The sequence below is a fragment of the Frieseomelitta varia genome, unplaced genomic scaffold (genome assembly GCF_011392965.1).
Source record: "Frieseomelitta varia isolate USP_RPSP 00005682 unplaced genomic scaffold, Fvar_1.2 scaffold_794, whole genome shotgun sequence".
Lineage (NCBI taxonomy): Eukaryota > Metazoa > Arthropoda > Insecta > Hymenoptera > Apidae > Frieseomelitta > Frieseomelitta varia.
The window spans coordinates 52,471-76,634 of record NW_025110583.1 but is presented as its reverse complement, the minus strand read 5'-3'; the positions used below and the strand labels follow the sequence as shown (position 1 = coordinate 76,634).

General features: G+C 31.9%; 7 protein-coding genes across 19 annotated transcripts in view; 6 read left to right on the top strand and 1 right to left on the bottom strand.

Annotated features, from left to right (window-relative positions):
- Positions 1–4,708: 4,708 nt before the first annotated feature.
- On the top strand, positions 4,709–7,126 carry LOC122536035 (transcription initiation factor TFIID subunit 11). 5 transcript variants are annotated; one of them, XM_043668055.1, is made up of 6 exons: positions 4,709–4,823; positions 5,926–6,078; positions 6,179–6,438; positions 6,536–6,623; positions 6,703–6,799; positions 6,883–7,126. In XM_043668055.1, exons 2-6 carry the CDS (start codon positions 5,935–5,937, stop codon positions 7,014–7,016), a joined length of 723 nt encoding a protein of 240 aa, XP_043523990.1. In that variant the 5' UTR covers positions 4,709–4,823; positions 5,926–5,934; the 3' UTR covers positions 7,017–7,126. The 5 variants fall into 5 exon arrangements, with proteins under 5 accessions (XP_043523990.1, XP_043523988.1, XP_043523989.1 ...); XM_043668053.1 differs by having other exon boundaries at positions 4,729–4,850; XM_043668054.1 differs by lacking the exon at positions 4,709–4,823 and adding an exon at positions 4,950–5,156.
- Positions 7,127–7,651: 525 nt separating this feature from the next.
- On the top strand, positions 7,652–8,349 carry LOC122536043. Its single transcript, XM_043668066.1, has 3 exons — positions 7,652–7,971; positions 8,099–8,220; positions 8,300–8,349. Exons 1-3 carry the CDS (start codon positions 7,820–7,822, stop codon positions 8,347–8,349), a joined length of 324 nt encoding a protein of 107 aa, XP_043524001.1. The 5' UTR covers positions 7,652–7,819.
- Positions 8,238–8,908, top strand: LOC122536042 (thrombospondin-2-like). The gene is made up of 2 exons (XM_043668065.1): positions 8,238–8,483; positions 8,631–8,908. The coding sequence occupies exons 1-2, from the start codon at positions 8,462–8,464 to the stop codon at positions 8,825–8,827; spliced, it is 219 nt and encodes a 72-aa protein (XP_043524000.1). The 5' UTR covers positions 8,238–8,461; the 3' UTR covers positions 8,828–8,908.
- Positions 8,781–9,710, top strand: LOC122536041 (A disintegrin and metalloproteinase with thrombospondin motifs adt-2-like). 2 transcript variants are annotated; one of them, XM_043668064.1, is made up of 3 exons: positions 8,781–8,810; positions 9,183–9,324; positions 9,538–9,710. In XM_043668064.1, exons 1-3 carry the CDS (start codon positions 8,793–8,795, stop codon positions 9,708–9,710), a joined length of 333 nt encoding a protein of 110 aa, XP_043523999.1. In that variant the 5' UTR covers positions 8,781–8,792. The 2 variants fall into 2 exon arrangements, with proteins under 2 accessions (XP_043523999.1, XP_043523998.1); XM_043668063.1 differs by lacking the exon at positions 8,781–8,810 and having other exon boundaries at positions 8,986–9,324.
- An 89-nt stretch (positions 9,711–9,799) lies between these two features.
- Positions 9,800–11,298, bottom strand: LOC122536040 (biogenesis of lysosome-related organelles complex 1 subunit 4). Of its 3 annotated transcripts, XR_006308320.1 has the most exons (6): positions 11,196–11,295; positions 10,713–10,918; positions 10,532–10,603; positions 10,221–10,442; positions 9,976–10,152; positions 9,800–9,891 (listed from the first exon to the last, which is right to left on the bottom strand). XR_006308320.1 is itself a non-coding variant. In XM_043668062.1 (5 exons), exons 2-5 carry the CDS (start codon positions 10,791–10,793, stop codon positions 10,060–10,062), a joined length of 465 nt encoding a protein of 154 aa, XP_043523997.1. In that variant the 5' UTR covers positions 10,794–10,918; positions 11,196–11,298; the 3' UTR covers positions 9,928–10,059. The 3 variants fall into 3 exon arrangements, 2 of the variants coding, with proteins under 2 accessions (XP_043523997.1, XP_043523996.1); XM_043668062.1 differs by lacking the exon at positions 9,800–9,891 and having other exon boundaries at positions 9,928–10,149; positions 11,196–11,298; XM_043668061.1 differs by lacking the exon at positions 9,800–9,891 and having other exon boundaries at positions 9,936–10,152.
- A 657-nt stretch (positions 11,299–11,955) lies between these two features.
- On the top strand, positions 11,956–20,185 carry LOC122536039 (putative fatty acyl-CoA reductase CG5065). Of its 2 annotated transcripts, XR_006308319.1 has the most exons (10): positions 11,956–12,208; positions 15,787–15,995; positions 16,422–16,619; positions 16,791–16,987; positions 17,163–17,272; positions 17,733–17,925; positions 18,508–18,747; positions 18,834–19,091; positions 19,751–19,967; positions 20,052–20,185. XR_006308319.1 is itself a non-coding variant. In XM_043668059.1 (9 exons), exons 2-9 carry the CDS (start codon positions 15,798–15,800, stop codon positions 19,896–19,898), a joined length of 1,542 nt encoding a protein of 513 aa, XP_043523994.1. In that variant the 5' UTR covers positions 11,956–12,208; positions 15,787–15,797; the 3' UTR covers positions 19,899–20,185. The 2 variants fall into 2 exon arrangements, 1 of the variants encoding a protein (XP_043523994.1); XM_043668059.1 differs by having other exon boundaries at positions 19,751–20,185.
- A 1,781-nt stretch (positions 20,186–21,966) lies between these two features.
- LOC122536045 (otoferlin-like) overlaps positions 21,967–24,164 on the top strand; it is a 34,803-nt gene continuing 32,605 nt past the window's right edge. For 3 of the 5 annotated variants that reach the window (XM_043668074.1, XM_043668075.1, XM_043668073.1), the window contains exon 1: positions 21,968–22,498. In XM_043668074.1, coding sequence (XP_043524009.1) covers positions 22,420–22,498 — 79 coding nt within the window. In that variant the 5' untranslated portion in view covers positions 21,968–22,419. Of the gene's footprint in view, positions 22,499–24,164 lie in introns of all 5 variants that reach the window. The other 2 variants (XM_043668072.1, XM_043668071.1) reach the window with 1 other exon arrangement.

The window sequence follows — 24,164 nt, the reverse complement described above, 5'->3', positions numbered from 1 at the left end:
CAATTCTGTCGCATCGGGACTTTCCACGGCACTTCCGCGTTGTCATAATTAAACGGATTAATGAGCGCGTGTTTTGATTCTCGACTATGTTTCGCGTCTCGAAACGCGATGATTGACACAGACTGTGATCAACGTCTGGTCGATCGCGAGTCTGGAAGAAAGTACATAACGATACACTTCTGGATGTGCTGTTTAAACTCAATGTGATCGTCTCAATGTTTCGAATGTAACCGATATTTTCAATCTATTCGAGAATAATTTGAGTATATATAATTAAATAAATGCATTAATCTTGCTGCGGTTTTTTCTTGGCCATTTTCGGTTCAACTTGTATTTTCTTAAAAAATTTGAACAAAATTTGGTTTCTCGGTTCGATTTCGTATAGAACATTTCCTTAGAACATTAAAAACTCGTTTCCTAAAATGAAAGTAAAATTCAACTGTCAAAATCTGTATGATGATTGATCGCAACGTTCTGCTTCTTATCTTTTGCAATTTATGCACACGTGTTTCGGTATATGCGCGCAAGTCTCTCCTTTGTTTCAACAAGAGAACGTCACAATTCTGGCACGTACCTTCTTGGCTGGAGTTGTTAACGTTGGGGTTAGGATGAGAAGTCAAAGAGGACGGCGTCTCATCCTCGGCGACGCCCATCGTTGTTGCTGCCGTTTGCTGATGATGCGTCTCCACTTCTGTAGCCTCTTCGCACCTGCGGAATAAAAAATATTTGAAACTTTGTTCTTTCAAATGATTTTTCAAATTACAATTAGATTTGAGAAATTATTATGTTAATATATATTATAATATAATATATCGCATAATAAATTTTCCCTATATAGTTTCCTATATAAATCGTACTTTATTTATTGATTGTTTCAAGTACGATAAATTATTTATTACACGATACCACTCGCTTCGTTCATACATCTAGCCTTCCTCTTGATATTTTGTACATGAACCAAAAAAAAAAAAGTTGAAAAATATATGCGTCAAGTATCGTGATACACGTGTATATGCATTCGGTGAAAAATGTCGTGTTCGATATATCGATAAACGAGCGTCCTTTTCTTTCGAAGTCGAGCGACATTTCTAAGCAATCGCGTTTCGAGCCGGGACAATATTTTTCACTGATCACTTTCATACATTCGCAAATAGAAAGTGCTTACGTAAAAGTTGGTTTTACTTGGAGCGGCAGAGTCAAGGACCCGGTGCATTTATACTGGTAAAACGTAAGTACCCACATACACATACGCGTGAACGAGCATTCGCATAAACCAACATTTACGCTCAAGCGTCGTGTGTAAGTTGCAGGCTCATTGATATCGAACGATGTATCGAAGCGAGATGCGCGTAAACATGCGTCTTCGTTGCACATACGATCGATCAATCACGTACGATCCTCTCAATTTCCATTTAACTAATTTCAGTGTAATCTTAAACGTTTGATGATGAAACTGCGCGTAATAAGAGACTTTGCAAAAACGTCGAGTAAATATTTCCTCCGGTTGACAAACCCACACAGCAGCTAATGACGTATGGCTGTGTATTTAATACTAATAATTTCCACGTGTTTCTGTGTTTGATAAAAAAACGTTTAAGAACGACATACTGCCGCTGATTTATCGTTGAAATGATATCGATGCAGTACTGATGCATCGACGTTTCTCGGAAAGAGTAATTAGAGTGGTAGTATCAATACTTATTCTGCCGTCACGTGGCTCATTTATTTGTCGTGTATCAAACGCATCAACCTACATTTAACTCATTAATTTATAAGTGGCATGTGGATTTGATGCGTTTATGGAAGTTGGAAAGATGTATAGCACGATAGAACATGCAAGAATACTTATATAAAATACGTAAAATAAGTGAAGTATGTTGTAACATATCTATATAACAGAAACGAATATTTTTTACGTTTTACTTCATCGATGATGTTTATAAAAATTTTAAAATCCACATTCTATTTAGAGTCAGTGAACATGATTATCCATGATCTGGGTCCAGTTTCATCCACTTTATATATACTTTGAACAACAATCGGTAATCGTGTTTGTGAACAATTATTGTTCCGTATCCCGTGGGGGATAACATCGAAAATTGCGTAGGAGGAAGTAACGACGTGTCGATTGAAAAGTAAATTTATTCGACGGAACGTCAATCCGAACGCAGATGATCGCGTCATGTTATTACTTAATATTATAACGCGTTCGTGGATAGGATAAATTTCCATTGAAAAGAAAAGAAAAGAAAAGAAAAAAAAAAATCACACATGCAGCGTTAGTGAGTTGGCGCGACGTGATGCGCTCAGCGAAATAGAAAAGAGAGGAGGATATCGCGGTGTCTCTAACGGTATATTGACCTCCGCGATGCCGATTGCCGTAAACACATATTCTATATCTCGCACGTGACTACTTTACTCGCCGAGTTTCCATCGTCGGCGACGCTTCTGCCTATTCGTACGTACGTACGTTTAAACGTGCCACTTTTAATTCGAAATTCACCTGTACATCGGCCATTTGTCGATTGCCGATCGCGGGTAAGAGATAATTCGTCACGGAACCGAATTGCGAGGGAATTCGGCTGACCACGGAGGAGAAGGACGAAATCGTAAATCGGAGAAAGAAGTTGCTCGCGTGGCGAGGTAACGTTATCGTTTGTTCGCGGAGCTCGGCTCGAAAGGGGCTGTGGCAGGTTGAACAGAGGCAACCGCGACGAAGATACGTGTTCCACGTAGCGAAACAGGCTCTCCTCCGTTGACTCCGGGTCGTTTCTCCTTCGGCCAACGACCGTCTCCTCTACCTTTGGTTTCAACGCCGCTCCCTTTACGCGTGCCTCTATGTAAATGCAATACCTACGAACTAAATCCGTATGCGTTTCAAATTGTACATGCATCCGTTCGAATAGCGAGCATCGCTCTAAAACCAGCGATGTTGCTGTAAAAAAAAAAAAANAAAAAAAAAAAGAAAAAAAAAAGAAAAAGAAGAGAAGAAACGAGAAATGCACAGTGACTCTAAAATCTGCGAACTCACGGTACGAGTGAAAATACGAGTATGATTGAGGTATTTTTAACAAGGTATTTGCAATAAACTAGATGGCACATTAATTTCTGTATGGTAACAAAGGTCACTCGTTTATACTGGGATGTAGAAGCGAGTAACTCTCGAGTATGTTTGTATCGTAAAACGAATTGACAAGAGTTAAATTCTTGCGATCGATGAAGCTTTATCAAACTAACAGGAAGATTGATTAGAATGTTACGATCTATCTATATTTCGTTGCATGTATGCGATAGTATCAATTTTGCATTAATCCTTTCGATGTTTATGTCGAATATACTCGTCATGTAGTAAAAACAATTTGCATTAGCTATTAAGTTAGAATTTCGGTAAAAAAAAAAAAAAAAAAACATTCGTAATTTTAACACATTTTAAAACGCTTTAAAACAAAAAAAGAAATTGTAATTATCAATTATAATTTTTTATGAAATAACACAGTGAAATAATATAACTTTATAATAGCTATTTATAATAAAGTATAATTTAAAAAGGAACAATTCAGAAATTTTGCCATTTTATTTCAACTTATTTCAATGTTACAGCAAACGAGCACAGCTTAAAAGTAATTAAACACACAAGTGTACGTAAAATTTATCTGAAAATGAAACAGAACACTTTAAAGAGTTGGATTTACTTACTTAATTAGTAACGCTAAACTGTAATCGAATGATTTGGCATGTCACTTGAAATTGCCTGAAATCCAAATGTGAAAAAAGAAAACGTTTAAATATGGAAATCACAAAGAGGAGATATGTAGTGAACAGTTCATCTCACGGTGATTAACGAGGTTTGCGCGTTATTGAATTGAAGAAAATTAAAGAAAACACGAAGAACGAGAGACGACGCTTCTCGAGAGTGTAATGCACTTCAGCAGGCGTACAAAGAAGACGAAGGTAATAAAATCTGAAGCTGAAACAACGAGAATGACGTTTTCGTGGAAGGAGGAGATCAAGAAACGAGTCGAGGAGCTTTTGAAAAGACAAGACCGGTTTCACGAGCGTTCCCCCGTCACGGTATTCATAGGTGCACGAGCACAAAAGTGTATTAGAATGACATCGTTGATAAAAGAGCACGACAGTGTGCGTACGTAGAAAGAGACGTGCGCGGCTTAAGCGCGGACTTTACATACATAAAAGGGTTACGTGTTTGTGCAGAGCTGTTCAAATGTAAAAATGATTCGTATTTGCAACAATATTTTCTGCCTGCCTTATCGGCAGTTTTCCATACCGTCTCTACGAAGATAATCTTTCCCCACTGTCTTATACTCGTTGGAGTGCCGTCGCGACGGATGCAATGCTCGCTGGCAACGAAACCCTTTCTTCTCCTCTCGCCATAATTCTCTCGTGAAATCCGGCAACGCAACGAACGCCGTGTTGTATTTTCCAAGACACACCGTACTCACATCTTAATACGCGACTCCGTCTTGAAACTGCATTCGGTAGGCCCGGTATTCGATGTTTCGACGAGAGAACCGCGTCAGCTCTTTAGCCGATGTTACCTCTCGATCTCTGATATTTCACTGTGTATTCCACTCACTCTCACCACCGCGCTCCCCTCGGCCCTCGAACAAGATCGACAATATACACGGCCGAGTTACAGACCTACCAGCTACCAGCTTTATCGTCCCGAGTCCCGGCCAGTTCTCGATGTCCCTTTTCCGCGTCGAGCACTCCTCCGCCTCTCAGTTCGGTTTCGCCATCGAACTCCCGGTGGCCAACGCCGGAGTTTTCTTTTTCTACTTCGATCACCGAGATCACCCGCCTTGGTAAAATCGCGCGATACTTTCCAACAGGCACGTACGAACCGTGAAAATCGTGAAAACGATCAGATATTGACAAATACGTCGCGGCGTCGCGACACTGTCGACTAAATTTCACACGGCCACCAGCTGGCGCCACGTTGCGATCCCTCGCGTCTTTTAATTCCTAAAAATATTCCCACTCTGCGAGCAACGAAAAACGCACATTTTATGTCCAGGACTTTTTTCTATGATAGTGGGCCTTTAATGAACTGATATGTATCGCATGAATATTAATATTCTACAATGTCGTTTCTGTTAATATTTCGCTTTTCTCAATAAAGAATAAAACGAGCGCACGTGAGTCGATATATATCCGAGTCAGTTTGAATTTTTCACTTTAAATTTTACGCCCTGACTCGCTTCTACGTGTTCAAAATAATTTATGATGCTTTTATGCACTCTACAATTTTAATGAAAAATTAGAATTTCTAATAAACTCTTTTATTATTTATCGTTTGTAAGAATAAATGCGGTATTTCAATCCTTGTAACGTAATTTAAATTATTAAACTTAGTAATTTCATAAATTTCTGTAATTTTTAAGTTTTATATTAAATTTTGCGCAACTTATATCATTGTAATGTTTATTTATAATATAATTTATATCTTTTCTATATTTTTATATAGAAAGTTAACCTTGTGATAATTTACACAGTACAAAATTGACAGAAATTGTTTAGTAGGAAAAAGATTACATTTTTAATTTTATTGTTTTATGATTATTAATAATAATAATTTATAATATAATAATAAATATCATTTTAAGAGATATAGTGTGATGAATTAAATCATAAATAATAGTACATATACTATAATACTGTTTTATATATGTGCATCCTATCAGAATATTAGATATAATTATTATAAAATATATGTAAATTCACAAAGTCTTTTATTTTTTATTTATTAAATCATATCTTTCAACTAGGTATTTAAATTGAACTTTTCTTGAGATGTTCACTGTAATACTTACTCTAACCTAAAATAACATTTTTATAGGATTCACTAGTTACAAATATCAGAATATAAAAATAGTAAATACTTTACTTATAATATTTGTAATTTAGGATTGCATTATGGATAATATATTTGGAAAGGAAGACTCTGGAAATGAAAGCGAACATGCAGATATTGAGGAGAAGGAAGAAAAAAGTAGTCCTTCGCAAAATTCTGTAACCAAAGATGTAGAATCAATGGACGTTGATAATATACATGTTAAGGTATATTAATACAATACTATATTTCAAAGATAATATATTTTGAACTTACGTATAATTCAAAGTGATTGCCATTTATTTTTTTATTTGTTTATGATATTAGGAAGAATTTGATGCAATGAGTTCACAGTCTCAATCAGATGGAGAAGAAGTAGGATCAAACTTATCATGTTCCGTAGTAGAAGATCAGTTAGAAATTGTTAAACATGAAATTGAGAGTAGAGAGGAAGAACAAACAACAGAAGATATATTTGAAAATGACATAGTATTACCTCATGCAAATCCGACAAATGTTAAAGAAAGAAGAGAAAGTAAAGAGAAAAGTAAAAAAGAATTGGAAGAGGAAGAAAGAGAGAAAATGCAGTATGTATTTAAATATTTTGATTATATATTATTTTATAACATTTATATTTTGTTATATGTAATTTGATATATTACTTCATAATTTGTTTCTTAACAGAGTACTAGTGTCAAATTTTACAGAAGATCAATTGGATAGATATGAAATGTATAGAAGAGCTGCTTTTCCAAAAGCAGCAATAAAAAGAGTAATTATCTTTATCGTACATTTCTTATAACACTATGTTTTTTTTAAACATATTTTATGAATTGCGTTCTATATTACAGATCATGCAAACTATAACAGGTTGTTCAGTGTCACAGAATGTGGTCATTGCTATGTCTGGTATTGCAAAAGTATTTGTTGGAGAAATAGTAGAAGGAGGTGAGATGATGCTTAAAGCTTCTATTAAAATCTTTAATCAATTAATGGTGTTTCTTTTAATTCAAATATGATTCTTAAATTAGCCCTTGATGTTATGGAAGAGCATCAAGAATCAGGTCCACTACAACCAAAACATTTAAGAGAAGCAGTTAGAAGATTAAGACTTCAAGGGCAGATTCCAAATGGTCGTGCACATAAAGCATTTTTCCGGCTATAAATATTCTTTAGCATAATTATTTGAAACTGTGATTTAAAACAAATATTTCCAATAGATTTAAAAAGTTAAGTAAATATTTTTATATAATTATATAATGTTTGATATAAAAATATGTATTCATATTCATTAAATATTCATATAAAAAGTTATTATTAAATTGCAGTAATGTATAAAATATCTTGAAAGAAATCATAAGAACAGAAACAAATCCAGATATCTATATCTTGCACATATATAGATATATAATTAAAGGAATAAAACAAATTTAATTAATTAATTTTTCTTACAAGTATTATTTTTTTGAACAGTTTTTAATTCTATCTCTATTTTCTAGTTACAAAATGGATAAGTAATTACAAAAAAATTATTCAGATACAATGTGAAATCAATTAATATATTATAAAATTTTTATTATGCAAACTTACTTCTTTGAATATATTCGCATTACATCATTTAGCTTTTGAATATTAATTAATATTTATAATATTAAACATGTAATAATAGCATATATTGCTATTTCCAAACTTTTATTTAGATTTTTATTCTTTTATTTCAGATTTCTATTTGTATATTTATGAAGTTATAAGAAATACTTGATAAATTATTTTATTGTAAATATATATATATATATATATATATATATATGTGTGTGTAAGTAGAAATATCATATATGCTGCAGATGCGAAGTTGTCAAATAAAATGTGCTTTATTTCATTATTTATACAGATTACTTCTAACCAATTTAACCTATTAATATGTAAATCTGATTTCATTGATAAAACTTGGAGAAAGATCAATATGATATGCGTTTATTACTTATGTTATTATTAGCATGTATTATTTCAGAAACATCTGATACTGGAGTTAAATTTGGAAAACTGTACGCCTCTAAATCGAAAAAAAATACTCCACTGTTTAATTTAAAACCTTTGAGTGCTAATGTAATTGATGAATGGTACATTGAAACACTTCTTATATAATATTTTATATTAAAATTATATCATGTTTCATATTTAAGCATATTTTATAATCATTTATTATTATACTGGTTATGAGGATTAATACTAAGTTTATGAAACTAGTATAGACAATCAAGAAGTTAATCCTTTTTTTGCTGAATTAAATTCCTTACCAAAAATTCGGATAAACATTAAAAAGAAAATTATTCCACGGTTTTGCGGATTTAATAATGAAAAATATAAATGTATCAAAGTTAGTTATTTAAATATTGCCATTCATTTTAATATGATTTGAAATAAATATTCACTTACATATTACATTAGATCAAGTTGGATCAATTAATATCAAAATGGCATACTCGATTTTACTGTAAAACTTCATCAAATCATCGGCGCAAATTACTTAGTTATTTAAATAAACCACTTTATGAAAATTCTATAAAAAGTATACAATCACATGAAGAAGAACAAAATAACTTAAAGGAAATGGGAAATCTTACTGACAATAGTAAGTGAACAACACTTTCTTGTTAATAATCATTTACCTAAAATACATATTTAAACATATTTAATTAAAAGAACATATTTATTATTTTTTTGTTAGTAAAATAAGTCAGTGTTGGTAGTAAGATAAATCATTTTTTAAATATTATAGATAATGAATTGTGGGATGATTGGAGCAGTTGGAGTACATGCAGTGTAACATGCGGAAGTGGTCGTCGAGTTCGTTGGCGTCATTGTTCAGCAGAACATTGCTTAAAAGGGTTGAAGAGAGCACAAATAAAACCATGTCAATTAAAAAAATGTGATACTAGAAATGTTCTTCACTGGCTTGGTATTAAAACGAAATAATAAAATTAAAAAGAGAACATCTATTGTCATATTTTAGATTTATAGGAAAGGACGAACATAAAATTTGGACTTCAACTTTAGATTGAATTGAAATGAAACTTTTTTTCCGAAAATTTCATATTGAATTTTATTCTCTAATATTACTTCATTTTCTCATATGTTTTTTAATTATTGGAATAGTTTAAACAAGATTATCAAAGTATTTCGTTCATTGATAGATAATTTCAGTCAGTAAAAAGTATTGCGTGAAATTCATAAAGCAGCAATGTAAATTATGTTATATAATTTGATAAAATCGTTTGTTAAATCATTTATAATTATATTTATTTTTGTGGAATGTTTACCAATTTTTCAGTTTGAAAGTAATTTAAGTAATACTGTATTAATACCTGATAAACAATCACTTCCCGCACAAAAGGAAAATTTGCATCGTACAGCGCAAAGATCCGCTATTACAAATAACGATAACGATGAAGAGGGAAAAAGTGAACAAAGAGGTATAGCCAATAAAAAATTTACTATTTTTATTGTTATTCGATAAATGTAACTTTTTGGATATATAATGTTTGTTTTTATAAAATATTATTTTTGAAACTTTTTATGAAAGGTAATGCAAAATATGTCAAAAATATAAATGTTATATTTATAGTAATTTTAACAGTAATTTTATATGAATATTTTTATTTGAAAATGAAATATTTTAATGATAGGTAGACTGAATCGCCAAGGGCCAAAAATATGGGATCAATGGGGAAACTGGTCAAGCTGTAGTGTTACTTGTGGTATAGGAAAATTAACAAGATGGAGACATTGTATAGGTGGAAGTTGTTTATTAGGTGAAAAGAAAGCACAATTAAGGACTTGTACCCTTGCAGCATGTTGATGATCGGACAATGAATCATGTAATTTTTCAGTATTACAAAATTAGTAAAATATATTAAATTCAAACAATGGTAACTATTTTAGGATCATAAGTTTTTTAATATTATTCAGTCAATATAAATTGAACCTATTGTTTTATTCGATTCATTTATTTATTCAGTTTATAACATTTTATGTCAGCTCTGAAAAGAATTGTTGATAAACATGTACTAAAATATATTTATTTTATATCTACAGTAGAAATATATGAAATTCATATTACACACCTCTTAAATATTTCTTCAATGTGTACCATATATTAATGTACGAAAATAATTGACAAATCTATTATTTCTCATGGAAATTATTTATTATTCACTCTTAAAGTAGTCATTAGTTCTGTAAATCGTTGGAGGTTCATACACTGACGATTTATTTGATACCACAGGTTCTTGAGTTTTCTTCTGAAATATGTACGTATATATCATAGTTCAAATATGTTATCAACATTATAAAAATAAGAATGACTTACAAAAAAAGATAAACGATTTAACATCCCAAATAGTCTATCAGATATTCCTAGTTCAGCTTCTGCATTATCAACAGCAGCTTCTAATGTTGTTAGATTTACATTAATCATTGCTATAACATGTTCTAAAGCATCTACTCGTTTGTTAAGATTTGTGATTTCTTGTTGCATATCTTGTAATTTTGGAATATGTTGATCAATACATTGGCTATTTTCAGCTTGAACCTTTTAACACAAAATACGTATATATATAACACAAAGTATATATTATTTTTGTTGAAAATTTATCATTAGTTGTGTTTTTGGTCTCTAACCATTTCAATAATTGATTGAAATTCTTCTAAACGCATCATTACATCTTCGATCGTATCATAGAAAATCTTCATCTGAAATGTAACATTACATTTTTATCGCATGTCTTACTTTACAAGATATAAGAAAATATTTCTTGATAATATTTGAGGTTTATACATTGAGGTTATGAACAGTACATACGTGAGTAGATAAATCTACTTTTAAATAATTTGTATAGTCCTTAGCTAATTCTTCGACAATCGGTTCAGTATGCGAAGACATTTTTCTTTTTTATAACAATTTATTGAAACGCTGTTGAATTGTTCACATTGTTTGCTACTGAAACGTCACATTAAGTACCTCGTCTATGATAAACGTACTGCATTTAAAAGAGCTAGTTTCCTATTCTGCAAAATGTATTAAAGTTGCAAAGAAATATATATTATACGAGATATCTCGTAGTTTTTTATTTTTACTTTTATCTTAAACAATAATGTTTATATTTTCTAACCGATATAAAATTAACCAAATAAACTTAACAATAATTTTCATTTATATACATTAAAATGTTTTGAAACATTTATCATATTTCGAAAATTTAACTTTTAAAAATGATTTTGATTTATTAAAACTGCTCAATAGAATAATTTGTTTATTTATCTCGGATAAAGATAAAGTGTTTACCGAATATTTATTGAGAAAGGGGAAAGGAAGAGTAAAATTTTCTGAAAGAGCAATGTCGATGAACTATAATGTGCATTGACTTTACGTAATATCTTGCGTAATGCAAATTTTTAACATACTTGTTGCAAAAACAACCAAGGAAATACCTTTAAGGTGAAAGGGACAGATACAATTTAATGTATTTTAAATTGTATTCAAATTTTTTTGTACTGAAACTATATCGATCATATCATTATTTTTACACAAATAATTACACTTGGAATTACATTTATTGTTAATTTAATTAATTAATAATAAATAACCATACTTTTATAATTTTTCCATAAAATTTTATTATATAACAAAATGTTTAACATCTTTCTTGGAAATATAATAATATGTTCGAATATGTTCTCAATTTTTTACTTTCCTTTTAAAAGGTACTTTTTATTATTATCCAAATTATTATCATATGTATGTAGATATTAGGATATTAGGAGAATATTTATAGAGGATTACATAAAATTGCACGTATTTGAAGTTACTAAAATTGATTTAAAAAATATATTAATAATTTTACATCAGTCTCAAGTTTAATTAATCTCAAATTCGATCGATGTTAAATTATGTTGATCTCAAATTCCTCCTTCCATGTACAATGATACTGAAGTATAATTTTTTAAAATCAAATATCGTAAAAACTATTGCAGGGACTTTACAATGAAAAAAAGGAGAAGGAGATACACGTTTCTTTATAATTGGATGCTTGGTGTGATACAGATACTGTAAGAAGAATGTAAAGAAAAAGTATAACTTAAGGTAGCTGCAGATAGGTGGGGAGATGTTACTTCTGCCATGACTATCAACTCCATTTACGATGAAACTCAGTGTGTTCCAACACAGTGGTTCACGACTGTTCCTTCTGTTTTCATTTAGTTCGAACTCGTGTTGCATTTTCGATTCTCCTTCCTATTTAGTATATTCAAATATCTTTAAAGGAACTTGATTTGCTTTTATCGGATTAATCTTGCTAAGTAAGTATTTTTGTTTTATTTTATTTTCATGTCATTATTTTATTGTTGCCAGTCTAAGAACTTTTTCCGTTGTTGTTACAATGAACTATTATAATGAATCAAATGTAATACTTCTTGGTAATAGTACAATTAAATTTAGGGATGAGTGAATAATAAATTATAAATAAATGTTAAAAATCATTATTATAGCATATTAATATGATATTAATGTTATTTAAAATAGCTATTAATATTTTGATATTAAAAAGATTATATATTTTAGTTATTATTTTTGATGTTTTGTATATTTGTATTCCAAATTCTTACAATTAGAGAGTACAGCATTAGTTTTACTAATAACAGCATTAGTTTATAAAGAAAAAAAAATTAAAAATTAAAGCAACAGAGAGAAGAAAATAGAGGAAAAATTTATTCGAGAATGTTGACAAAGATTAGATAGAAAAACAAAATATTATTTTTTCAATTTGGTTAATTATACTGATTTTTCGTCGATATAATTGTTAATTTAAGTAAATGTATTACATTATCTATAATTATGTATCTTTGAAGAATTCGTAAATAATTTTTTTTTTCAATTTAACATGCAATGATAATATTTTACAAAATTTGATGCATACTTTTTACATAAGTGGAAACGTTTATTTAAGATCATTATTTCTGTATGCTAATAAATTATGTTTGCTCATATATTGTGCTTGTGATGTTATCTAGAAACGAATTTCATAGTATCTACATAAACAGTGTGGAATTGCACATAATATGAAAGAAACATAAAATATTCAAAATTATATTAATATAAAATAATATTGTTTAATAGAGTTTTCTTGACATAACGTAATTTTTTGTCAGAATTCTGTTTTCTAAATTAATATTTCAAAAATATGAATTTGCATAAAAATCCGCAGTTTAATTATATCATTTCACTCATACGAATTATCGTTATGTTTTTATAATTAATTACAATGAACGAAATTCTTTACAATTCCTTTTTAAAAGTTAAAACGATCTTCGATCAACTTTGACCTTTCGAAGAATAAACGAATCCGCTTTATATAATTCAAGTTTTTCACAAGTTTATCTTTGAAATCAACAATGATACGCAATAATAAGGATGTACGTATAGGTTTTACTATAATTTTACATAATTTATATGATTTATATAAGTATACATAAAAACAAGCATTTACTAGATGTAAAGTCTGCAAAAAATGAAAATTACACGCTGTGCTTGATACACTTCCCTTCCCTCTTGTAAAAAGTCAACTTGATTACATCTAAGTACTTATTACGTTCGTTTTTTTTGTTTGTCAGAATATTTAAATAAATTGTTGACTGAATTATGAACACACTTTTTTGAACATGCTATTTTATAGGAAGTGTGAAAAAGTAGACATGTAAGCAATTTGTTCTTTTGTCACGGTTGCAATGGCAAATTTATCTCGATTAAATCGACTTGTATTACATAAAAGTGAAATGTGTTAGAAAATGTTTTATACACGTTCGAACACAGTTTGTAATTTCAAATTTTATATTGAATGCTGTCGAAAGGTCCTAAGAAAGTGAAACTTGTTCAGTGTTGCCACATTTAATGCTACCGAATCACCGGACCATTCACTTCCTGATGAAACTGCGTAATTTCACCTCATTCTTATGGACGTCTATCATTAAAATAACAATCTTCTTAATCGAGAAAACATTGTTATAAAACTTATCATCGTGTTATCGAAATATTTGTTGTGTTTTCGTTTAAGATCGATGGATTAAACCACATTAGATTAAATATATCGCTATTTATACACGGAATGTAGTTTGAATGCAAGAAACAATATGCATATGTATGAAATAAAGAATGATTTATGGTCTGATTAACGTCGTTACTTTCTAGAGAAAAGAATTCTCGCATAATACAAGAGATTGTAATATTAGCATGTCATAATATTATTATGTCATCGTACCACAGTACCATAATACGGGAGACTATACGTTTGTAGAAACAGTTAAATATTCAGTTAGAGAAAGAAATTTTACCACGTCTCGAAAAATACTTTCACTGTCAAGTACATGACGAGTTGTTAGCATAATTGACGTTTACTTTTAGTATACAGTTAACCAGTTAATGCTTAAAGATTTAACGTTAGGGCAATGTTAGGTATATTTGTGGCATCGTCTAAGCATAGCTGGATTTTTTTATTTTATTATGTATTTCATTATGTCTTTCCCAAGAAATAGCATCTTATATAGTGAAATATAGTGTTTTTGTCAGAGCTTTTCTAAAATCCAGTGAGCTTTTAAAGTGTTTTTAAAATGTTATGTAATTATGAACTAAAGTCAGTAATTGTCATGATCTGGCAAAAATGAATTGTGTACCGATACGTCGAAAGTGCCAATTCATTAGAAAGACTAGTTCAGTTTTGTTTTCTCTTTGGACTTCGTTGAAATATCAGACAGTGACTGATTTTGCCGAGATTCACAGATAAATGAATGCGCAGTTATGAAACATTTACGGCAAAAACAGAATTCAGAAAGTTCGATGAAGAAATTGACTGAATGAAAAATGGAGAAATAGTAAACAGTGAAAAAGGAAAGGATGCAGTCGCAAATCTGTTAAACATATTTCTTCTATTTTAGAATGTATGGGTTAAATAAATGCAATACTGGCGAAAATCACAGCCGTTATTTGCAAATAATTTGTAAAAGTAAATGATTCTTAACGAATAAGTTGCCTGCGTAAGAAAAAGTATGTCATTCACTGAAGTATATACAGAACAACCGGCTTCAATTTATGAATGCAAATTCTTAAACTATCTGTTACACAAATAAATAACTTAAATAAAAAGTAAAAAGGATTACAATTTGGTTTAAGTAGTTTTTTTTTTTTTGTAGATGAACGCGTAGAGCTAGGGTCATTTCCACTTTTTAAAGTGAAATGATATATTTTTCGATTCATTAACATAGCTCGATATAAAAAAGTACCATGTATTGCGAAAAATTATATTACCTTTAATTTTATAAAATCTATATTTGAATTGAGACGTGTTTGTACTCAACTGATTGCTAATACACGTTAGAACTTCTTTTTTGAATCGATTTTAGTGTCTTTCAACCATGCTTTTTTATTGATTTTCGTCCTCATACTTTTTGTAGATCAAAACTTTAGTTAAAGTGATGATGTTCAAACGTAATACATACATGTAAGTGAAAGGAAAGAAATGTGTGAAATAAGGAACATTACGAAGACCACAGTTTGTGACTCCAATTCGATTTCGACATTTAAAAACAAACAATAATGTTTGCAGCGGATAGATTATTATAATCTGTACTTATGACGATAACCAAAAAGAAATTTTCAATTATAGAAAACAAAATTTATATCCATACAAGTATACATATTTTGATCTCATCTTATTTTCTCTCTTAATTAAAATTGATTAATTCATTAAAAACAAAAGAAATAATATCGATGTTGCGCATAGAATAATAATTGTTAATAATTGCTAATAAATTTTCGGTATTGCAGATTTTGCGCAAGCTGAAAGAAAATATGGTTATGTACAGTCTTTCGTAATTGTTTGTTTCAGATTTAAAAAAAATGAGCGAATTAACCGAGATACAATCTTTTTATAAGGGGAAAATCATTTTTGTAACTGGAGGAACCGGTTTTATGGGAAAAGTTCTCATTGAGAAATTACTTTATAGCTGCAGCGATTTAAATAAGATTTTTATTTTGATACGGCCGAAAAGAGGTCGTACTCCTGAAATACGGGTCGACGAAATGTTTAAATTGCCTGTAAGTATGAACTCTTTTGTGTATTTTAAAACTTTTCCACTCCCTCTCTTTCCCTGACTGTTTGCAATTGATCAAAGCTAATTGGATTTTTATGCGGATTTTTATAAATTATAAAAGATTTTTGAGAACGTGATTAAAAAAAAAGTAGAAAATTATTTTAGGTTTTACAAAATATTATAATATTTGAATATTTTGTATATTTTTCGTATCATACGTATCCCATACAATTTTGCATCTCTTAAATTTTCCACGAGTATATAAAAATCCCCAGTCCAATTATTGAGTTACGTGTCGAATTTTTTATTTGTCACTTTCACATTGATTACGAAGCAACTAAATGGAGAGCACTGAAATTAAATATCGAAAACTATTAATAACAACCTTTGCGATTACTGATTTAATGAAACTTGAAATAATGTTGAACAGATGTTCCAAAGAATACGAAAACAAAAGCCTGAAATGCTGAAGAAAGTTAAAGCCTTGAGCGGGGATGTTGGTATGAAGAATTTAGGACTGACTGACGAGCAACTCGATATATTGATCAATGAAACTGACATAATATTCCATTGTGCTGCAACCCTAAGATTAGAATCTAAGTTAAAAGACGCTATTGACATGAATACGGTAAATTTCTCGAATTTATTAATTAATTAAAAGATTTCTTGCCTTTTTTTTCCCTTATTTTATTAACACTGTCGTCTACGATTGGGACTATTAGTTAAAAGATTTCGTGCTATCTTACACATTTCTTTCTAACTTATTTCCCTATTATTTTATGAATAATGCCCATTTAAGATTGGAACGAAAAGAGTTATAGAATTAAGCAAAAAGATGAAAAAGCTGAAGGCATTTGTGCACCTGAGCACAGCCTTCTGTTACGCTGATAAAGAAGAACTCGACGAGAATGTCTACAAACCATCAGCTGATCCTCACGATGTTATGAGACTGGTTCAATGGCTGGATGAAAGTACCATCGATCTTATCACACCTAAGTAATTCATGTTCATATTGTAGATAATTTTCTCGCGATCTTACACTGTTACCTGTCTATGAAAATTCTAATTTATTATTATTATTATTGCTATACTTTGAATTCCTATATTCTCAAGCTACTTTATTTGGTTATCCAATACTAATCCAATACTAATCCGATTTTATCGAATACAGGATCTTGGATCTTCATCCGAATACTTACACGTTTTCAAAGAGATTGTCCGAAAAGCTGATAGCAGATGAATATCCGAATTTACCGTGCAGCATTGCCAGACCATCGATAGGTAAAAACATAACAATTTCATCGGCAAATAATTATTTTTCGAAAGCAAGCATTTCCAGAAAAATGTGAGGTGTTGTACAAATGCATACTGCAGTAAAGGATATCTACTCCCTCCCCTATTTTTATAAAAAGAAACGAAAGAAACGAAAGTAATCGATACGATTGTGATATATATTTTTATTTTCAGCTGATCGCTTATTTAACACGTTGACTGCCGCTCGAAATTTATACGTTTTTCCAATAAGTATTACATTGCGATACAACATTTTCATAAAGTATCACGTTACGTTAAGCAATTACGAAACTGTAACGAAAGGTTTCATTCTATATCTTTCTTCATCTTTCATTTCATAGCGTTGTCTAGTTATATACGTATGTTGTTAATCTACATATGTTGTACATATTTATAGGCTTAAGCTAAAATACGGATTTCGTATGAAATTGCATTGTCCTATGTACAGTAACTCCAGCTTTGGCAGAACCATTACCCGGTTGGGTGGATAATCTAAATGGACCTGTGGGCCTTATGGTGGGTGCAGGCAAAGGCGTGATAAGATCTATGCTCTGTAATGGACGCTATCATGCCGAAGTAATACCCGTCGATCTTGCTATTAATGCTTTAATTGCAATTGGTCATAGGACAGCTACGGTGAAGTAAGCTATTCTCTCATGATCAATTGCTCCTAATAAGGAGCAATTGATCATGGGGTTGATGTTCATTTTACATTTTTATATGTTTATGCATTTTTATATCTCTATAAACGTTATTAAGTGGAATTTAAATAGAGGTCTGCGTATCGTAGAAAGTGGTCTACAGTCTTTGATCATTAAATCAGGATCAGTTACAATTTTCAAAGTGTAATCGAAAATTTTGTTAATCACTACGTATCAATTGACAATTTATTACGAGTGTTGTGAGTGTATTTATTGCAACAGAATTATTACTCATAAAGAACAGTTAATGTCGAAGAGCAGAAACGCGAACTATGAGTGTATCCAGTGCAGTACTGCATATACTTGTACAGTGCATATGCATATGGTTTAATAGTTAATAAACTTTATTATTGAACTGCATTCCGAACATTCAAAATTTACTAAAATTTTGCAAGATGTTGAAAAAAATTTGTGAGCGATCCCAATTTAATGACCAGGTGGTGTACTTCTGATTATTTCTATAATTCGAATAATCGAGTCTGTGCACTTTGGTTTATACAACTATTATTTGTTCATTGTTAGACATGCAAGTATGCCAGTGTTCAATATTACGCAAAGTGGCGTGTTACCTATCACTTGGGGAGAAGTATTGGGAAAAGGGAAAAAGATCGCGTATCAGTATCCTTTCGAAGGACAAATTTGGTATCCATCCGGTGACATACACGACAGCAAACTCGTGCACAACCTGATCGTTTTCTTCTTCCACATTGTACCGGCTTATTTCATCGATTTCCTTATGTTGATATTTCGGCAAAAAAGATTGTAAGCCAATTCCTTTCCAATTCCATCCAATCTTGCCGATTTCAATTTTTCATGTCGCGGTATTCTTTTTTTTTTCTTTTTTCCAGTATGGTTCGCCTTCAAAACCGTATTTCCGTTGGACTCGAGGTTTTACAGTATTTCACTACAAGGGAATGGGTTTTCCATAACACGAACTTGTTAATAATGTGGGGCGAAATGAGCGCCGAGGACAAAAAGATTTTTCCGATTGATTTCTTGTCAATCGACGACGCTACGTACATAAAAACTTGCATTCTCGGTGCACGTCAGTATTGCATGAAAGAGAATTTATCCACCTTGCCGAAAGCCAGGAGACACCAAGCAGTGTACGTATTTCAGAAATATGCGAGAAATTTGAAAATATCGGGCCGGGATTGAGAAGGTATCCGGAAAGATATTTCGAGACTCGCGAAAATATCAGGATTCCCGAGAATTTCGAGACTCCGAGACACCAGCTTTAAATTGAATATCGTATCTTTTATATAACAAATTTATTACTCTATATCGTGGAATAGCAAAATGCCACAGAAGTAAAACATGTGGAAACCATGGGCGTGTTCAATAAAGCTACGTTCTTCGGATTCTCAAAGTTCTGAGATTTCAGGAATTCCTAGTCTCGAATATATTTTCAAGACTTGTTCGCGACTTGTGTCCGATATTTTGCGTATTTTTAACGTATTCACATTGCTAGTTTGAAGTGCTATTACTTCCAAACTTTTGGGATATATAAATATAATATATATTTATAAATATAAATATAATATAAATATAACATATATTTATATGTAAATATAAATATAATATAAATATAATATATTTATATATAATTATATATATAATACATATAATATATTTATATATAAATATTTTTACGTGAATAATGATTCGTATGTAAATATTTTTTGAAGAGTTATCGATCTTTCATTAAAAATGTTTCACGAAATGAACATTTCGCTTTACCGCGATTCGCGCATTGTGTTCACAGATTATACGTCATTCACATAATTGCTGTCTATCTGTTTTACTTCGGAATACTATATCTTATTTACAAGAACTTCGATGTAGCAAGAACTGGTCTGGATTCTGTTACGGAGCACATGAAATCATTATCAATTTTGGGCGGAGTTATATAATGGTACAACATGCACACAATTTATAAAACTATAAAAATTATAAAACCATATCGTGTTAATTACTAACAAGTAAGTTGAGAATTTTCATGTATTACACACGATTTAATAACACCAATTATTATTTACGCGAATTAAATGTTTTTATATCATTAGAAACTTAACCTGGGGCGGAATATTATAAGATATTATAAAAATATAGAATTCAACATTCAAGTTATGGTAATAACGCAATATTTTGTTTGTGACAGGTAAAATGTTTTCAATAAAAATCTTATTTTTTCACGTTATGAAAGTGATCATAAAATTTGTCCTTTAATTACAACATGGTGCTATTTTTTTTTTTTTTTCGAATTTTATACTATTTAGAATAGAATAATATTCTGTATATTCTATATTGTATATAGAAAAAGATAATACATTATTTTCTATATTATTTTCTTGTATTATGTGTTGTAAATTAGAGAGAATGCGCAGATTGTTACATCAGTTTTGAAATATCTGGCAATTTTAAATATTTGAAATATTTGGGATATTTGGCATACGTCGATGTACATACGTGTAGCGTCGTACAAATATTATTACCGGGACAGGCAATTTCTCAGAATTATAGAGACGAAAATGTAAATATTGTCCGCAGCCGCGGGGCGAACAAGTTCGCACGAGTCTAGAATATTTTCGTCCTCAGTCGTACAGAAGCCGTCGAAAATGTAACGAAGTACAGTCAATTAAATACGCATTAGTTCATAGAAGTAGTAAAGTAATAATGAATTTATTAAAAGATCTCGATAATTATGGAAAAAGGAAAAGTTGTGGACGATCGCAGTGTTTAACAACTCGGGATAAACGTGCCAGCGTTAAATTCAAGCTTGATTGTGAGAAAAATTGCAGAAACAGCGTTGTGCACAAATGTTGGGAGTGTTCGACGTTTTTTAAAGAATTGTGAACATCTGAAACGACGAAAATTGCGACAGAAATCTTGGTTAAAGCAAGAGCATAAGCTTGCAATTTGCAGAGAAACATATTTTATACGAATAAGAAATGGCGAACAGACCTGATGGCCTTTACTACTAGCATCATGATTCATGAAAGGAGCAACAACTTGCGAGTCGTCGACCCATGGGAAGGCGTTGGTTACTACGGTAAGGTGGAAATAAAATTTATTATATTGGAAAATGAAATAGTGAAAAGTATATTGAAACGATTGACGAACAAATTTAACACGTATGCGACGTGATAACGCGAAAGCAGTAAAACAATAATACAATAATAATTGCAAAAAAAAATTCGTGTTTTAGAAAAATTAGTCACGTCCCCAATTTATAGAAAATTGTTGAGGAAATTTAGTATGTATTGCGGAAGAACCAAGCCAAAAGATTAAAAACCTATATAAATCTTTACTTCAAAGAATGGCTATCTTAATATTAATATCAAACAATTATTAAACTCGTTTCTTTTGTTTCTGTCCATCGTTTGTCACAAAATTCCCTCACTATTTGAATCTGTTAAATATCCTATATTTCTGTCTTGTCTTTAATAACACAAAACGTACGGGAAAAAGTTTAATTTATGTTACTCGTACATATCGACAGAATCGCTACGAAAGACATGCATGTACGAAAGACGTTTGTATCATCCGTTTGATGATTTTCGTAGTAGAATTTTTCAGCCCCCGAGTGAAAGTAAAACGCACGCGTGCGATCGTTGAGACGACTGTTACCTGCGCGCGAAGGAGAAACGTGAAACAGGCTGACAAATGCCTGTAAATGGATAGACTGGTCGGCTTCTGTTGATACAACACGTATGCCGAGTATCCCGGCAATTCGCGAGGACATGCCGGTAAGAATGAACAGCAAACAGGAGGACACGCCGGTATGCGTCGCTGAGTACGCGGCAACCGAATGCCGAGGAATCGGGATGGTATAGCGCAGGGGGAGAAGCGTCGCGTTGCGTCGCGGCGAATAACTGCGCTGATGACGCGTGACGTACTATGCACGTGTGTGTGTGTGTGTGTTGTGTGTGTGTTTGTGTGTACTAGGGCAAGTATAGTAGTAGAAGAAACGGCGCGTGCGCTGGTTCTCCAGGATGGCAGAACGGGTAGGTCCGGTAGGACTGTAGGACGTACAGGACTCGGGGGCGCGAACACCGCAGCTAGTCCGAATTCGCCAGCCGCTCGATCCGGGTACGTGCCTCGCTCGTTAGGCTCGTTAATCGCGACATCGCACCGGTCACCGTGATATATGCGTCGGCCTTTGGCGCGTTTTGCAATGCCGTTTGCAGCTGACTGAACGCGAGCTTTTGCGGTCGAGGTTTGTGCGAATCGAATTCACGCGGAACACGGAACAGTTTCGATTAGTCCGTTTTCTCTCGAGCCCTCGTCGCTTTGCCCGTCGTGCGTACACCGGAGCATGATCGAAGAAGGTAACGGAGGGACGGAACATGCGGCGTAGCGCAGCACACGAGCTTAACGAACGGTAAATCCACAGCCGCGGGTCGCGAATTTAAGAGACAATCGAAACGCAGGATGGCGCTCGTCGTTATCGTCAAGAACTTTCAAGGATTGAAATTTAAAGGGGACAAGGTTGTGAAGGTTGACTTCCGGGGTAAGTCTCAGCGCACAGTGGCTATCTAACCGTGGCTAATCATCACTGAAAATGTGTAGACATTGATAAACGTCGTGGCGCACGACGATCAGGGACTCGCGTTCTCTTTGCTGCCGATCGAAAACTGTCACTAAGTTCCGAACATTTGCAAAGTTAATTGAACTTCGAAAGCGTACGCAGGACGAGGAGGCTCGGTGATCGACGTTGAGTAAACGTAATTGATAATCGATTCGAATTTCATTAAAGCAAGTATCGGTTATTCTCTCTTCGGGTTTTCTTGTAACACACCGGAGGACAGCTAACGTTCGATTTAATTTATAATTTCGCGTAATGTGTACGAAGTAGAGCGTTTTCATGTCCGCACATGTACAGAAGAATGTAAGTCCCTGTTCGTAAGAAATTTTTATCAACGGTCGGATATTTAATATCTTTTATACATGTTAACTTATCTCGGTAATATTCAGCTTTGTAATTCAGTGCTGAATATTAAATAATTTCGTATGATCGTAAATTTTATATAAAATAAAATAAAATTATATTTACGTAAGGTACAGCGGGATTAATCGTAGTATTACCGAATGTTTGTTACAATTTCGCTCATATATGTCATAATTTATCCATTATCTATCTATCTGTATATCATAATTTATCCATTATCTATTATGTGTTATAAATTATGTTATCTACATATTATAATTTATGTAGTTTGTAATTCGATTATAATATTACTAAACGTTATAAACATTTGTAATATTATAACGTTAGTAATAATTTATATATATAATACAGTTGCTTTTAAATTTTTCATTTATTGGACAAGTGAAATGAAGAAATTTTAACAAATATATCGGCACACAATTCGAAAGAATTATGAAATTTTATTTTAGCAAATTGAAACCTATATTTTAATAAAATTCGATATGTACTTGTTTGCTATGTAGGAATAAATAAAAAGATGAAAATAACTCTATAGTAACTATAGCAAACGGAAAGCATAACAAATACGTACTTTTCAAAATAACGTTGTGTCGCGCGGTGTTGAACAGTCGAATCAGTTGCAGGATCGATTGATCCAAGCAAAACAAGCGTAAAGTGATCGCATGTGGGATAAAGAGTGCTTTTTGCACTGCCATTCGTTTAACGAAGATCTTGATCTTTCCAGTTCATTAAAAAAGGAAAACGGTTTTTCGCCCTTCGATGTTTAAACGTAACTAACCCCATGTTTTCATAGCGTTACCATAAGGTTAATCGGCGATATTGATTAAAATTAGTTCTTCTATAAATAAACGTTTCTATCTGGAACGGCGATCACACGCAGATTTATCGCGCTTAATCGACACGTGCTTTTCACGACACCTTAATTTTTCATGAAATTTCGATTGAAAAGTTTGTCGTAAGCACCGTAATGCACGATACCAGGTTACTGTTTGCGTGTAACTTTTCTTTCGGAGTTATTTAAAACAAACGTATTATCTTTCTATCGTTTATCCATCGATTGGCTTCTCGTTTCATGTAAACAACTCTGACAAGGATCTTATGTGCTTTGTAATAAATAATCAATTTCTCCTCCGTTGTACGTATGTACATCGTGAATGAGTGAATCATTGATACCACAGAGTATATCGTTCATCTAACCGCAAGTTGTTAAATGGCTCTGTTCTGTTTG